Genomic DNA, 17,891 nt, shown 5'->3' with positions numbered 1-17,891 from the left:
AAAATCTCCCATAAAACTGGAGCGAAACATCTTCCATAATTTTTAAGGAAAGAATGCAACGCACCAGCGCCAACATTCGGCTGCTCGAATTTGAGAATCTGTCTCCGCGTTAAAACGTATTCAACAGTCGTCGAGTGTCTTTCGATTTAGTGCTAAAATGGATATAGAAGATGTGATTGTCATCGAAGACAATGAAGACAATGAAGATGTGGTTATTATCGACGACAGCGATGAAGAAGTGGAAATAGTAAATGACTCTGATTATGAGAGTGATCCGGAAGACTATTTGAATGAACAAGTAGTGCCGTTAGTGCGTGAAGATTTACGAATTATAACTGAACGGCAGGAAATGTGTAACATCATATTTTATTACGAAGTAAAAAAGTATGACAACGACGAGGAAAATAGTGAAAAATTTTGTTCGGGATGTTTCATCGAAGTTCAAGATTCATATACACAAGGTAAAATTGTGTATAAACATGAAACAGGACAATATATTTATCACGGTTGGAACTCGTGTAATAATTGTGGACACTCACTGTGCCAAGTAATAGCATGTAGTGTGTGCCGTTTTTGTGCGCAGCAATAAACTTTTGTAGACATTTACTAGGATTAAGTGCTGAAAAAAATGGTGACCAAAAAACTATTGAATGCGGTGGTGGAGTTTCAACGAAATCGCGAACTTGACATAAAAAATTCCTCAACAGTGATCTTTAAACTACAAAGTTATATATGGACGAATGAAAACAACAGACTAAGGGGAAAGCCTTGCGAGAATTGTTGTTTACCAGGCGGAAATCGGCAAGCATGTCCTGAGCAGTTACAAGAAATCCATCGGGAAATCCGTCAACATATCGATAACATGTTGTATCTATAACATGTTATCGACAATGATCCAGATTCTGATACTGATTCTGATCAGTAATTGTAAGTAATCCTTGATGTGTAAGTATTCTTTTTCAAATTATGAAAATATTAATAAATTTTTTTTTTCTGTTATGCAGGAGCCCTACCTGGACGCCACCACGACCGCCCGGTCATCCCCTCCAGCGCCTCGCAGCAGCAGTCGCCGTCGTGCCGTACCGCTCGACCATCGGCGTGCAATCTCTTATATATTTTTTTTTTTTTTATATCTTTTTCTTTTTATTTTTATTTTTAAATTCACACACACACACACACACACACACACACACACACAGATTTCTGTAAATAAACACACACACTTTTTAAATAAAAAAAATTATGTTAAAACACATATAATTGCTTGCTTGCACTTCCTTCATCTATCCCATCCTTCTTCCTTCATATACTAGATATAATTAGATATAATAACTTAATATTTTAATATAAAAAGAAAAAAAAGAAAAAAATAATAAAAAGGAAGAAAAAAATAATAAAAAGGAAAAAAAAATAATAAAAAGAAAAAAAAAATTATAAAAAGAAAAAAGAAAAATAATTACTGTTTGCGTTCTCGCTTTCCTTCACCTCGCGCTATCTCTTTCTTTCCTAGCGTTTACTCTCTCGCTCTCCTTCGCCTCGCGCTATCTCTTTCTTTCCTAGCGTTTACTCTCTCGCTTTCCTTCACCTCGCGCTATCTCTTTCTTTCCTAGCGTTTACTCTCTCGCTCTCCTTCGCCTCGCGCTATCTCTTTCTTTCCTAGCGTTTACTCTCTCGCTCTCCTTTGCCTCGCGCTATTTCTTTCTTTCCTAGCGCTTACTCTCTCGCGGTCCCTAGCTTCGCATCTCCCTTCCCAGCATGACGTCATTCCCCGCAACGAGCTACATATGAGAACTGGGACTGTTTACGGGTGGGAGGAAGCACGGATGGGAAATGCGTGCGAGTAAATTATATCATGATTTAAATTTAAAAAAACTTTATTCTTCTCTTTTATATATATTTTTTTTTTATTACATATTGTGACTAAAAACTAAAGCTACCAGTTCGCAATCGACGAGTTGATGTTTATTGAAGGCGTCGCTGGCGCATATTACATTTAACACTTTTTTATTATCCGTTATAGTGGACGCGATATTGGAGAATTGTGTAAACTTAGTATCGACTGTCTCGGTGATTCTAACCAATCGATCAAAGGTTACATCGATGCATTGATTGAGATTAAACATACGGTGTAACGTCGGTTCAATCATCATCATGCGTACGTTTAAAGATTCGAGACTTATAAGTTTAGTATCGTTAATCGTATGAACTCGCACTGTTAGCGGTCCAACGCTTATAAAATTATAGGTATCTTTAGAGTCCTTTCGCAGTAAATCGTGAATTTTGCGACGTTGCTCGTAGAGTCCCTTCCACGTTTCGAGAGATAATACCAGTTCCTTTCCTTGATGATCTCCTATGACAATTTCCACGTAACTCGGTGTACCCACGTTGATACCAATTTCAAGGAATTTGAATTCCGTGGTTGTCAATGCGTATCGTCTACTTAGTATACGAATCGCACGACGCTTCAACGAAATGCTGTAGAAAAAATAAAATAAAAAAAAATTAGTTTAAAAACAATTTGTGAAAAAATAGAAAGAAGTTAAACAAAAACTTACTTGTCACATTTGTTCTCAAACAATGGAGTTTCATAACGATTCGGTACGTAATTATTCACGCTTCTGCTGGGGCCGCCACTGCTTCTTTCGACGTAGTACATATTTCCAGATTTCAAAAGTGGACCACTTTCACGAACGGTTAACGCAACACTGACCGTATGAAGAATCAAATATACGTGACATCCCGTTTTTCAAAGTAGTGGGAGATTAGTGGTAAATGTGGTGGGAGATTCTAGAATACTTTAGTGCTCTGAAATTTTTAGAAGGGAGAGAGAGACGATACTCGGATAAAAAGAATTCTTAAATGACTCGTGAGGGAGGGAGGGAGGGAGGGAATGAGGAGGGGGAATAAGAAATAAAACATATTAGTGTTTAAATATTTTATTTTTCCAAATCTTGCAATTCTTTCTGGCGTTGTGACCACCAGTTAAATATTTCGAATACATTTTGTAATGCGCAATTCTTAACATGTTTTTCACATCGTATAGTATTTTTAACATCTAGATTATTTAGAGATTCGATATCGTCGTAATCAGCATCCAAGGTCTCAATGATTAAATTTTCTCTCGCATCGTCGCCGAGCATATTAGCAAGCCATTCTCGTTTCTGGCATTCTTTAACGTATACGATACACTGCATTTTATCATCTTCTTCTTCTTCAACTACAGCTGTTGTAATCAATCGTTTCGCCATGCTGTACGCAACGATTCCATCCTCCCATTGTAGTCCATGATGATTCGCAATCAACCATGAAGCTTGACACTTTTCGGATTTTGTAAGGAGATGCCATGGTATAGGACTCCGAAAAATGTAGTGTGCGAGAACAGTTCCTCTTCTCAGCACCGCCACCTCCTTTGCGATGAATTTATTCGAAACGACAAATCCTTGCAGATCGACAAACGTTGGTACAGACATGATGAGATCTCTTTTCGTCAGTTAAGAAGAATGACAATCATCTCGTAACACTCGGATTTATATCCAGCTTTCCCTCTCTCTAAATTATTGTCGCAAACACTTAGGTAATTTTGCGCACAACGTTGGTCAACGGCTTGTAGTGGATTACGCGATCGTGTATGATGAGACAGTACGCAGTCGTATTATTAGCCACATTCTCCTTACACTCAAATTCCAATCGCACATCCACGGTTGCACTCTTGACCGATTCGTTTTGTCGAGAACAATCGATGATCACAAACGGACCGTACTGTAGAAACAGTGAGACAGTGAGACTCGGTTCGAGGTACTCGTATCCGTAATAGTTTTTGCAGAAACGCGCGTACGTGTCGTACAGAATCGACCATCTGTTTTTATCGAAATCCAGATTCATGTCATCGTACGGATAACATTCCGAGTTCAGATAGAGTTTCACGTTGTTAATTTACAGTCGTCGAATTTACTCGCATCTTCGGACATAACATTCTTCCGGCCTGTCTGCAGAGCAAAGATAACATATCGTGGTTTCTCCAGCTGAGTCGCGGTCTTAATGGCCCACGAATGTTTGGTTGTACGCTGCAACAGCGGAAACTCGTACAGATCCCACGAGCGAAAACCCATGCTGAGGTAGCGTCCGCTTTCCAGAGCGCGCAGCATAGACAGCTTTTTAATTTCACTCAACAACACATGTGGCATTTGCCATTGTATCTTGAATATGTTGATCACAGGCTCCAGCGTCGAAGTTCCAAGCAGACAATTGTTGTCATTGCGCGATCGTATTAAGATCAATTCGTGACGAGCGTTAATTACTATGCGTCTGTAATCCTCGCAAAATCCCAATAACATGTAGAGCGGTACGCAAAAATTAAAGTGTCCATCCACAATAGTTGGCTCACTCCAGCCAGCATTTCTCATAATCACGCTTCTAACGGATGATATTGTTACATAGTTTTTGAGCATACTTGTTATTCCCACGTTTCTATTTCGATCAATCTCCACACCATCGAGTTCATATCGAATCTCGTCAAACATGAATGTAACGCAATTATTTTGCAGTACTACATTGAATTCTCCAGCTGGCTTCTTTATCTTTAATTCTCCCTCGATGTATAAGAAACTCTCGTACGGCAATGTATACAGATCCTGTTGTTGTATGGGTATTCTTATCTCATCACTGTATCCGAACGTTGTGTTGGCGAATGGGTTATAGGAGTGAGTCTCAATCTTGACGATGCGATCGTCGAAGATTGGCTCATCCGCGATGTCGAGAATGTCAGTCATCGTTTAAATGTTTCGCACCACGAATCCCAAAGATTGTAAAAACGCAACGTTTGATGCGTTCAATTTCTTTTTCTTAGTGCCGGATGATTGGATATTAGCAAATGTCGATGTTGTTGTCGCTGACGTCGTAAAGATTATATTGTCTCTCACGTCTTTCGATCCGTTCAACACACCGAGCATCACACGCTAATTTTACCGCCGCCGCCGTACATGCAATCTAATGGTGATCTCTTCTCCTCGAAAATCGAGTAATTGTCCTTCCTGGTCGACAACGCGTAACGTTAAATCCGTAATGCACCGCACGATGATCGGTAGGTAAATGATGTGCGCCGGTGTTTCCGATATCTTATATCCTGGTGGTACCCTCGGTGAAAATTCGTGTATCGTATGAACGAGTTTGCCGTTGTTGTACGCACCCGCGGTCACATTACATTCGACGCGGATAATGTTCACGTTGATAATGTTAATCGGCACGTCCGACTCGTACCATTTTCGCGGCTGCAGTATACGGTTCGAGAATCCTAGCAGCGATCCAATATTGTTAGGCTTGCTAAAATTTAATCTGTAGGCGCATTTGATCTCGCTCTTCATCGTATTGTAATTAGCGCACTATAGGCGGAGCACTATAGGCCATTCTCCAGGCTCAAAGTTATCGTCGTCGTCAGTGTGTTTTTTATCACCATCACGAACTGTGTGTTGCGAACGTTTTCGTAAAATTGTATGTTTCAAAAATTCATGTATCGCTTGCAGCTCGTATGATCCCTCGGGAATCGTAATTTCCGCATCATCTTTGCCAAAGTAAAATTTATTATTCGAGGAATTCACGTTCGATATTGTGTGATAACTTTCAAAATCCGCTAGACCAAGCTCGTATTCACCGTCGCTTAAATCTACGTTGGGAAAGTAGTTTGCCGCGAGAACGCTGCTCTTTCCAGTCAGCGTGAATGTCATAGACATGTTGGCCAAACTGTTTAATGAATACTAAGTTAAATAGCGCAATGTATGCCTTTAAATTCGCGTGCATCGACCGTTCGGAGAAACTGCAAGTACAATTGTCCACAGATGCTTTGATTATAAGTTTGATAGGATGTGTGATTATATTCTATTTTTGTCACATTTAAATATCGCACCAATTCATTCGGCGGTCGAAGATTGCCAAAACTGTCAAAATATATAGCACAATTCCCCCTCTTTGCATACGCTACCCAGTGAGTACCCGAGCCTTTAGCGTTATCCAAATTTATGATCCCGCTCTCGTTTCGATATATACCACCGATCGGTAATGAGTTACGCATAAAAACACCTCTAAAATATGGAATGTGCATACGTTTTGCTAGTTGCAGCAATTGTACATTGGTAGTTACGCCCTCTGGCATTTTTAGCGTCTCTTTGACGTTTTTTTTTCTTCTTTTTCATTGAGACTCCTCGTCCGTATTTGTATGGTGCGAGATACAATCCGCGACCTTCCATGGCACGATTGTGACGTAGCATCTCTTGAAACTGACGTTGTGTAGCTTTTCCATCGTTCACCATCTTTGCTACACCAGCCGCTCCACCAATCAGAGATCCGAGAGCGCCCAACACTGGTAGAATCGGTAATACACCCCCGCGTTTCGCTACCGGAAGTATTCGTTTTTTCACCATCTTTTTCATCGTTTTCGTCTTTAGACCCATACCGAACTTCGTTTTGGTTTTCATCGCTATCCAGACAGCTGTGGCTGCGGCTCTCTCACCGAGAGACGAATCTTTCGCAGTGATGCGAGTTTGCGCCTTTTTGGCGAGTATCCTATCCGCCGCGTGTCTTTCGGCAAGATCGTTACTCCGAAAGTACGCTATATCGTGTTCACGACACGCTGCGTCCAATGGGTTGATACCTCGATCACCTCTAGCCAATCGTTCTTCTAGCCGCGTGCCCGGACCGCAAAACTGGTATCCAGGAATATGTAATTCGATAGGAAGCGCGTTTATTGCACGATTTAATAGACCTCTGCTTATTTGCGTTGACATTCACGACAATCTTTTATCATTGGCGCTGGACCGTCAATGTGCGTTTGTTGCCACGGTTGATTGTAATGTTCGAAACAGCGACGATAGGTCTGAACCTCCGAATCCGCCTTTATGTATTCCGGAAGTTTATTCCACACGTAGTGGACGTGATTGCCACACATTCGCAATAAAACTGCTTTAGATACAAACTGTAGCTGTTCGGCACTCAAATCGAGAATATCGTAAGGACTTGATAGCAGGACAAACATTTTTTCGTTACTGAACACTTTGTAGTTCCGCGCAGCTATAAATAGACAGGCGTGCGATCCGAATCGGAAGTGGGAAAATGAAATTCGTGCGACAACCTTTCGCGATACGCGTGACAAATTACGACGTCAGATTACGCTCGATAGGTGACAATGCGGAGATGCGTAGACACGGTACGATGCTGCCGAATACTATACGCGCAATCGTTTGCGGCCCCTCGAATTGCGGTAAAACTAACGTGTTGATTAGTTTGATAGAAAGCCCGCACGGCATCCGCTTTGAAAATGTGTACGTGTATTCAAAGTCACTGCAACAGCCAAAATATCAATATTTGGAGAATTTGTTAACGTCGATCGATGAAATCGGCTATTTTACATTCTCCAATAACAGTGACGTCATTCCACCGAGCGAAGCACGTCCAAACTTGATTTTCGTTTTCGATGACGTGGCGTGCGACAAACAAAATACGATAAGAGAATATTTCTCAATGGGACGCCATTCGAACGTCGACTGCTTCTATCTCTGCCAGACATACGCGAGAATACCGAAACATCTTTTACGCGACAATGCGAACCTGCTACTCTTGTTTAAACAGGATGGCACCAACTTGAAACACGTGTACAACGATCACGTGAATACCGACATGTCATACGAGGATTTCAGTAAGTTATGTCGTACTTGTTGGCAGCAAAAGTATGGATTTCTCGTGATAGACAAGGATAGCTTGCTTACAAACGGGCGATACAGAAACGGATTTAACGTGTTTGCGATACCACAAAATGATTAGTCGTTGCCTACATTCTGTCGTGAGGGGTGAAACGCGAGCGTTCAACACTCTCTATCGATATGGCTGGGAGCGATAATATTCGCGAGCGTGAAAAGATGGCGAAGGAGATTGCGAAAACGAGCGAATCGATCCGCAATAAACATCGCGCTTTGAAGACCGGTAACATCGATGACGATATCGCGGTCAAGACCCATTTTAAACCTATTATCGAGCCGCTGCAAAAGATTGTCGACAACTCGTTCGCGGTGAAAAATAAGTCGGAGAGTAGCGCAAAGATTAAAATCAAGCGATACAAGGAGGATGAGAAGGAAGAGGCTAAAGATGAGGAGGTAGAGAAAGAGGAAGAGGAAGATGCGACACCGAAAAAAAGGAAACGATCGGACGTTTTACTGTATGAACCGTCGATAGCCTCTACGCCGTTAACCGCACCAACAAGCGTAAACGAAGATGTTTTCGAAACCTCGGGCAACATGCTCGAATCATCGTTTGTTTGAAACAAGTTACAAACGCCGGAAGTTCAAGAAACGTTGCGGGAGTACTTTGGGCCACTTGGGCAAAAGTACATAGGCGCTTTGTTTAGTGGCGACAAAAATCACGAGATTGATCATGTGTATGGAGTCTATTTTGACAGAAAGAATGAACTGCGACTCGGCAACAAACAATTCAACATCAACAAAGATGACTCTATTATCATAGACGACGTGCGGTACATTGGAACGCCAGGATTGTACGAGTTGATCTTCAAGAGAATTCCCGATGACGAACTTTACACGAGGGGGGACGATTTGGAAAAATACAAGAGCATATTATTGGTGACGAACGCGCATAGACGCGATTATGATGCGCAGGGCCATTTGAAGGGTAACAGGGGGTACAAGTACAAACATATAATTGCACCGTTGATGTCGCTCGAATCGAAAAATACAAAATTTGGAGGGGAGATATCTATGCCTCGCGCTATGACGCTAACCAACAATATGATTGATTACGTGCACTGGGACGATCCCAACGAACTAGTGGATCGGCTACGATTGCTCAACGCTTCGCGCCAAGCTGGTCACAACGCTCACGACAACGAGATCCAGTCGATCATCGAGGAACTTCGTGAAGCAGGAATTATTATAAATTAAATGGTGTCTCGACAAAACTAATCAGTCGATCAGCGTTGCGTGACACTTTACAAAGCATCAGAAAAAATGCCTATCAACAAATTTGGATTATTCGATCCAAGAAATGATGCAACCGGCACAACAACGGTTCTTGGGATAGATTGGTAAAAAGTTATGTGCACGAAAACGCTTTGTGTCGCGTCGTTACAGACTTCGATGCAAGGTCACGTAAGATTTGCCGTGTAGCGCAACCAGAGGCTGACACCGATGCCGTCAACAAACTGTACGTGGAGTCCTGCGTTAAAAGATTAATGAATCAACAGAAAGAATCAGACGAGAAGCTGATTTCGCTTGAGAAGGACGTGCGAGCAATACAGATTGTGCTAAACGAACTTCAACGCCCGGCTAACGCTAACTCAGAAACAGCTATCAAACCTAAATGAGCATCAGTGAACGGGTTAGGAGCGGCTATCAAACGGTTATCGAACAGCTACGAAGGATTATAGAACGGCTGCGAACAATTATCGAACAGCTACGAAGAATTATCGAACTGCTATCTAAACTACAATGAGTGGCAGTGGCAGTGAACGACCTAGCAGCAGCTGCAACAGCTTCGAACGAGGCTATCAGCATCTCAAGCAGGGCTGCGAACGAGGCTACGAACACGTTCTTAACGGCTACACTCAAGGTTACAAACAACTCAAGAACTCCTACGATCGGTCAAAAGACGTCTGTGAACGAGGCTACGAACGGGTCAGAAGCGGCTACGAACGAGTCAAAAACGACTGTGAAAAAGGCTGCGAACGGGTCAAGAACGATTTTCGAATGGGTGAAGGACGGCGATGAACAGGTCAGAACAGGTCAAGAACAGGTCAGAACAGGTCAAGAACAGGTCAAGAACAGGTCAAGAACAGGTCAGAACAGGTCAGAACAGGCCAAGAACAGGCCAAGAACAGGTCAAGAACAGGTTAAAAACAGGTCAGAACAGGTCAAGAACAGGTCAAGAACAGGTCAAGAAGGCTATTAAAGGCGATAAACGAAAATGAGTGAAAAAAATGTGAACAACAAACGGACATCGAGAAAAACTGACAAAGCAAAGAATCAACATAGTTTGGAGAGACGACAGTTGGTGAACGAACTGCATGCGCCAGCGAGAAAAAATTTTCCCCGAAGACACGTCATAGTGCGGGGATACGATGATCTGTGGCAAGCCGACATCGTCGAGATGCGTCCGTATTCTCGTTTCAACAAAGGTTACCACTACATACTCACCGTCATCGATGTGTTGAGCAAGTATGCATGGGCTGCACCACTCAAGAGTAAAGGTGGAAGGGAGACGGCTGATGCAATCGCCAAAATAATTCGAGATAGCAAGAGATGCCCGAAAAACATACAAACTGATAACGGGAAGGAATTTTACAATACCGATGTGCAACGGCTTATACGGAAACATAACATTAATCACTATTCCACATATTCGGTATTGAAGGCGTCTGTCGTCGAGCAATTCAATCGCACGCTGAAGAACGACATGTGGAAGATGTTTACGCTGAACGGAACTTACAAGTGGATCGACGCGCTATCCCGACTCGTTGCAGAATATAACGCGCGAAAACATCGCACTATCAATATGAGACCTATCGATGTTACTCCCACGATCGCTGATAGACTTTTAAATACTGTATACAACAGTATAAAAATTGCTGCTCTTGCAAAGTTTAAAGTAGGTGACCTGGTACGCGTTAGCAAATACAAAAAACTTTTCGAAAAGGGTTACACACCAAATTGGACAACCGAGGTGTTTAAGATTGTTAAAGTGCAACATACTAATCCCGTAACATATCTACTCGAGGATTATCGCAAAAAATCTATCGCTGGAGCATTTTACGAGCACGAGTTGCATCGCGCGAATTATCCAGATGTGTATCTCGTGGAGAAAATACTGCGCAGGAGGGGTGACGAGGTTTACATGAAATGGTTGGGATTTGATAGCTCGCACAATTCTTGGGTACATAAGGATCATGTAATTTAATTTTATAAGAAATACAATGTATTCAATATAAAAAATATATGAAATATTTGAAATATACAAAATCTTTATTAATAGATCCTTTCCAATAGTCATTACAATATATAAAATATGAAATATACATACAAGAAAAAAAAAATCACACACACACACACACACACACACACACACACACACACATTATATTTTATAAAGATATCTTATAATGTCCCCACGGTAACGTATCAATAGTTGTAGGTACGATATACCGCTTGTCGTCGTATGGACTTAGAGCAATTTTTGTTTCGCGAATGGTGTATACCTTGTGTAATTTTGATCTTATACACGATTGACTACGCGTTAATTCAATCTCTTCGTTCAAACACCGCGTGTAATCGTCAAACGTTATCGTTCTCGCAACAACGTTACTCTTGACGCCTTTTACCTTTTTCGTATCCTTTTTACCATCCACGCGCAACGCATACATTTTTGCTCTAAGCCCGACAAATTCAATCATTATGGTACCGTTGTTTTCATCCTTCATTAGACCCGGTACCTTTTTATTCACGAGCGGTATACCGTACGCATTGTCTATCGCATAGTCGCTCGTATCAAATCTGCTGATGTCGCGTTTCATATTCTCGTACACATCGTCGCACTCAATGTGATATATAAGACTATCCGTATCAGTGTACATGACTTTGCATCTCTCCCGATACATTGGTACCATATAATCGTGGTGAAATTCGTACAAACATGTCTTAGATATATCGAGAATACACATACCTACGTAAATTGGTTTGTAGAATTTCACCTCGAGTTTACGTAATTCTACAGCGATTAGATTTTCCGAAGAAATGCTTCTGCTATGAAAATTTGGTTTTGCAATCAATGTCTCTACGCCGTATCTTCCGTCCCATTTTGTTAAAAGTTTAACATCTACGCGATTGCGCACATTTTCCATCGTTTTGCCAAACACTGCATTATTCATTAGTTTGTACAAATTTTTTTCAAAATCATTTTTTGCTAGTGTTCTAAATTTTGTGTTGAGTTCTATATAAGTACGGAGCCACGGAGATTGAGTAAATTGTAATATACGATGAATTTTTGTAACACGAAGACCGTGACGTGAACATTGCTGCAGGTTGCGATAGTGTATCACGTAACGCTTCTTATCGTATACGGTTGCGAGAAGCTTGCCCTCGCGCTTGCCGGGTGGTTTGTCGTGTGTCGGACAAAACGGTAGGTCAGTGTGCGAATCGTGAAGATGCTGCGGATACTCGAGATCGACTTCGAGGATGTAGCCTGTAGACGAATCGAGCGCGATCGATGATACATCAAAATTGGAAATATTATCGACCCACTGAAAATCGGCGTAGGGCAATGGTTGACACATTGCGCATCCGTATAAATTATTAACATCGAAATACATCAAGTACGTTGATGGTTTTGATAAGTCATACGACTGCATGTACTTGTTATTAGCACGCGCGTACCTGTTGGAACATTGACTCAGACCACCGCGTATACCTCGTTCGATAAACATAACCATGTCAATGTCTGTGAGTAATTCAAATATAATTTTCGTATACTTTAACATGGCGTCCCACGTGTAACCGGGAAGAGTATAGTAATACGCGGGGTCGAGCCCATAACTCTTGATACAACTCTCGGAAATTTTCAAAAATGTCTGCTAATAACAAAACATCGATTTTTAAATACAGATCGCTATATTCGCCTAGCGTTCGAATGGAGAATCGCTTCCACACAATCTCAGCGTGCGCGTAATCGCTCTCAGATACTGTGTTTCCTGTCAAGGAACTGTAAAATGATTCTCGTGATGGTAAACACGCATCTTGCAATTTATCTACGCAGTCAATGTACTCGTACGGGAAGACACCTTTTCTTGTTAATAAATTGAAATCTTCGGCGGATAAATTTTTATATTCCGATTGTAAAATTTTGAGTTTATCCTTGCTCAGAAAAGACGCCAATTTGTCGAGACTTGTTGTGAGAAATTTATATGAATCTATGAAACGTAATTTAATGTGATTTCCCGGTTTGTCTTTCGTATCTTTAATATGTTTTGTAAATGAAATATATTTTTCTTTTGTTATCGGAAGTAAATCGATTCCCCCTTCGAACGCTGTGGCTATTTCCTCGATTATAAAGTGAGAATCATAACCAGATAAATTGTGAAATACTATTGGAATGCAAAAAGATTCTTTGTAATTTAGATTGCAATTTGAATGCGCGGGACCTCTGTACCGCCTGGTCAAATGACAATGATCGCGTACGCGCGTATCATCTTCTACGAATGGTTTCTCACATATATGACACTGAGTCGCACTTCGAAATTCTTTCCATTCATTTTGCGTTAAATTTACCATGGGGACATTGGTTGTTAAAATATTTTCTACATGTTGCGCCAAATTTTTAAGTTCGTCGGTGAACCATGCAACGCAATTGGCTTCGCGACGAGAATGATACGCGGATAACGAATTATCGTACGAGCAATGTACATAATAAGCCATACTAAATACTTGGTGATGTTGATAAAAATTTTCTTCTTCTTTTTTCACCAAAACGCACTCCAGGTCGGCGTACACGACGAAAGGTAGTCGCTCCTTCCTGTTGTAGTTGGTTAATGCGAGCCACTTATCCTTATCGCTCGGTAATCGGATAGCGCAGTCGTTCATCTTTCCACAGTCTACTGTATGTGATTGCAATTTCTCGACCGAGTGAAAATAGTGCATGCATCTGTAAAATAAAAGTTAAAATTTTTATATCCTTGTTTTAAATATTTTTAGACAGTTTTATTAAATATACATACCGATCGCAGATATATTTTTTAGTCTTGTGTTTGCTGAGTTACATACTAACAAGTCTAGATAGATTCTTGATTCATGCAAAATGTCCGATATCTTGCGCATCTTGCACATGCAGCAAGTTGATGTGCTTGTCTCTTTTTTGCTCCGTAAGGTGAATAGGGACAATGTTTTCGTTTTCAAAACTGTACACGTTGATTGAAATGTCATTATAAATTTCAAATTTTTTAATTTGATTAAGAGTGACTGGAAACTCAATATCTTGGAGATTTAGTACTGTTGTATAATGCGGGTACGATGATTGTCGGTGTGTGCATCTTTCAGCTGGATACAGAGCAGCCACTACCGCCCACGCAAAACATGCATTGTCTTTAGATTGCACGTTAACCACTGCTCGTTTCATTATTATCTTTCGCGATAATTGCACGTAACATCCGGCGCGCATAGGATTATATTTATTTATATTTACAGTCAAATTTAGTATACGCGATAATGCCCATCCGCTATCGCGTTCCTGAAATTCTTCGAGCGATGCAAGGATTGGCTCGACGACTCGCCGCTCATACCACTCGCGTAAATCGGATGTATGTAAGAGTTCACAGTTTCTCGTATTGATTGATTTATTGGCATGCTTATCGCCCGCCACAAACTCGCCGTTAAACACTGTATTCACTTTCACACTGTTATGTTTTTGCATAACGTCTCGCACGTGCTCGAGCACAATGTCACTCGCATCTTCCAAAAATTGACGAGGTTCGATGTGATTATAATTTATAACCGCACCAGTCAAGATGCGGCTCTCAAACGCCGTATCAATCTCTCGCCATATGAGTCTCTCCGAGTTATTTTCACTACTATAATCACCACCACTGGGTATAAACTGTCTCTGCAATCGAGTTTTTGCACCCTCGAGTCGCGCAATTCTTGTCACCAAAAATTGTCTATTTCCGATTGAGAGTCGCGGACGCTTGACACGGCTGCGTTCTTCAAGCTCTTCGATAAACTCCTCGCAATGCTGCAGCCATCCAAAATATTCACCCAATGTGGTGACTTGGTGGGAACGCTCCAACAAGTCGCGTTCTTTCTGCTGCACGTTTTCCATTTTTTCTCTCTCTATTTTTGTGTGCAAACATAACACATATTACGCGACATTATTATATGTAATAAAATTTGACAGCTACTGCACCATCGCATATCCACCTCATCGGGCGATGTAACTTTATGTCTCCGTATTTCGTATATTAATCCGATGTCATCTCGAAAGGTGTCCATACACGAAGCACAGAGAGCTAGAGCACCACCCGTTGAATAATAAAAGTGTATGGCGCAAATCTTACGTTGATTTTGCGCACGGAGTTGTTCATTTTCTACTACGTTGTCGTCAAAATCGGTATTACTGCAATCACTAATATAATTACTATCGTCCGACAACGCATGCTCTTCGTCTGACGACTCGTCTATTATCGCTTCAAAATTAATATTTTCCATTTATTCACTATTCACTGTCACTAACAATTCTAATGCCTGATAGTAACCACTCAAATTTTTTTTTGTTTTTCCACAGTTTCCTGTATGCCTTTTCAAATCGTACTATGGTTTGACGGGGCTCTCATTCTTCTTATATTTCGCCTAATGCTGTCTTAACACATCCTACCGAACGTCAACGCTTTTGCATCTATAAAAACGTTCCGACATGTTCGTCGCAGCGTCGGCCAAAATTTCTATTGTTTTCCCACGACTTTTATCCCTTCTAAAATGTCCCCCGGCTATAAATCAACCACAAAGATAAACACCTTGCAGTTGCAGTTCTTTTCCTAAAAATTCGGAAGATGTTTCGCTCCAGTTTTATGGGAGATTTTCCGCGAGGGTGCAAAGCTGCCGAACGCCGGCGCTTAAAATCTCTTTTTCCATAATATTCTAATGGTCATAAAATGATCATAAAAATTAGAAAAAAAGAAAAAAACACTTTTATGGTTTCTAAAATGTCCCCCGGCTATAAATCAACCACAAAGATAAACACCTTGCAGTTGCAGTTCTTTCCCTAAAAATTATGGAAGATGTTTTGCTCCAGTTTTATGGAAGATTTTCCGCGAGGGTGCAAAGCTGCCGAACGTTGGCGCTTAAAATCCTAATGATATAATGACCATAAAATGATCATAAAACTAGAAAAAAAACAATTTTATGACTTCTAAAATGCCCCCGGCTATAAAATCAACCGCAAAGATAAACATCTACTTTCGAACGTGTGTAGGACCCTTCCCCCCACCCCCCACCCCCCTTTCCCTAACATCAGACCCCTCGCGCCTCCCAGATACCCCCGCCCCCGCACCCCCCTCAGCGCCCCATGGCTTAGAATCCCCACTATAACACTACTTATGCCAGTGCGTGTACACACGATACATGAATTTTCTCCGAGCGTACCACCGGGATATAAGATATCGGAAACGTCCGCGCAAATCATTTATCTACCGATCGTCGTGCGAAGCATTACTGATTTAACGATACGTGTTGTGGATCAGGAGGGTCGATTGCTCGGTTTTCGAGGAGAGGAAATTACCGTACGATTGCACGTACGACGACGTCAAAAATAGTGTTGTAGCTCGTGTTGAATGAAACGAAGCACGCGAGAGACAATATCTTTACGAGGGACAATACTTTTGCGAGGAGGCGAGCGGTGTCTGGTGACAATAATCAGGTGTCTGGTTACGCTAAAAAGAAACTCAGCGCGTTGAATCGTGAATTTTTAAAGTCTTTGGGATTTGTCGTACGAAATAATTGAAAGAATGATTGACATTTTGAACATTGGAAGCGAATCGATCTTTGACGACCGTATAGTAAAGATTGAAACTCATACGTACAATCCATACGCAAATACAACACTTGGATATAGCGATGAGATACGGATACCTATACAGCATCAGGATTTGTACACGTTACCGTGCAAAAGCTTCCTTTACGTCGAAGGAAAATTGACGATAAGAAAAAAGGATGAACTAATGATATTGGGAAATAATTGCGTTGCATTCATGTTTGATGAATTTCGATATGAACTCAACGTGTGGAAATTGATCGCAACAGAAACGTTGGAATAACTTGCACGATTAAAAACTACATTTCTCTTACACACGAGAGAAGTAAAATCTTGCACAATGCTGCGTGGAATATAATTGAAAATAATGGTGGTGAAGGTTACTTCAATTTTTGCGTGCCGCTCAACATGTTGCTTAGATTTTGCGAGGATTATAAGCGCGTTGTGATTAACGCTCGTCATTGATTCTAATACGTTCACGCAACAATAACAATTGTCTATTTGGAGCTCAGGTTGCTGAAGCTGAGATTGAATTACACAAAATACAATGGCGTATGTCTCACGTAATATTGAACGAAATTAGTAAACTGTCCTTGCTACGAGCGTTGGAGAGCGGTAGATATTTGAACATGAGTTTTCGCTCGTGGGATCTATACGAATTTCCTTTGCTACACAGTACGACTAAGCATTCGTGGACTGTGAAAACTGCCTCTCAGCTGGAGAAACCGCGATACGTAATCTTTGCACTACAGACTGATAGAAAAAATGTCGCGTCGAAAGATATTACCAAATTTGACGACTGCAAATTGACAAACGTTAAACTCTATCTAAACTCTGATTTTTATCCGTATGATGATTTAAATTTGGATTTTGATAAAAAGAGATACGCTATCCTATTCGACATGTATGCGCGTTTTCGTAAATCTTATTACGGATGCAATAATGATAATGTATTATTTACCATGGCAAAATTTCTAGAGTGCGGTCCTCTCACAATCATTGACTGCTCGCGACAAAACGAGTCTGTCAAAAATGCTACCGTGGACGTAAGAATAGAATTTGAATGTAAGCTAGATGTACCCGCAAATACTACCGCATATTGCCTCATCTTGCACGATCGCATTGTCGAATATAACCCGTTGACAAATGTCCGCAAAATTACATGAATCAGGAATAATCCCCTTCAATGTTATAACATTATAACATTATAAAACTGGCGATACTCGATGATTGACATTAGTTGTCCGTCGTAGTTCTCGCCAATATCATTTCATTATGGTTGTGCTAACGTTTGTGAATCTCCAAGGATTTATCGTTGGAGGAAAGTT

At 41.1% G+C, this 17,891-nt stretch overlaps 3 protein-coding genes across 3 annotated transcripts; 1 reads left to right on the top strand and 2 right to left on the bottom strand.

The window, feature by feature from the left end:
* Positions 1-1,673: 1,673 nt before the first annotated feature.
* LOC140675532 (uncharacterized) lies at positions 1,674-3,183 on the bottom strand. The gene is made up of 2 exons (XM_072910128.1): positions 2,556-3,183; positions 1,674-2,475 (listed from the first exon to the last, which is right to left on the bottom strand). Exons 1-2 carry the CDS (start codon positions 2,654-2,656, stop codon positions 1,908-1,910), a joined length of 669 nt encoding a protein of 222 aa, XP_072766229.1. The 5' UTR covers positions 2,657-3,183; the 3' UTR covers positions 1,674-1,907.
* Positions 3,184-7,868: 4,685 nt separating this feature from the next.
* LOC140675587 (uncharacterized) lies at positions 7,869-8,977 on the top strand. The gene is made up of 2 exons (XM_072910171.1): positions 7,869-8,138; positions 8,310-8,977. Exons 1-2 carry the CDS (start codon positions 7,869-7,871, stop codon positions 8,937-8,939), a joined length of 900 nt encoding a protein of 299 aa, XP_072766272.1. The 3' UTR covers positions 8,940-8,977.
* Positions 8,978-13,582: 4,605 nt separating this feature from the next.
* LOC140675552 (uncharacterized) lies at positions 13,583-15,741 on the bottom strand. Its single transcript, XM_072910143.1, has one exon. It carries the CDS (start codon positions 14,854-14,856, stop codon positions 13,831-13,833), a length of 1,026 nt encoding a protein of 341 aa, XP_072766244.1. The 5' UTR covers positions 14,857-15,741; the 3' UTR covers positions 13,583-13,830.
* Positions 15,742-17,891: the final 2,150 nt, after the last annotated feature.

Source organism: Anoplolepis gracilipes, unplaced genomic scaffold (genome assembly GCF_047496725.1).
Source record: "Anoplolepis gracilipes unplaced genomic scaffold, ASM4749672v1 Contig19, whole genome shotgun sequence".
Lineage (NCBI taxonomy): Eukaryota > Metazoa > Arthropoda > Insecta > Hymenoptera > Formicidae > Anoplolepis > Anoplolepis gracilipes.
This window is presented reverse-complemented; position numbering and strand designations above follow the sequence as displayed.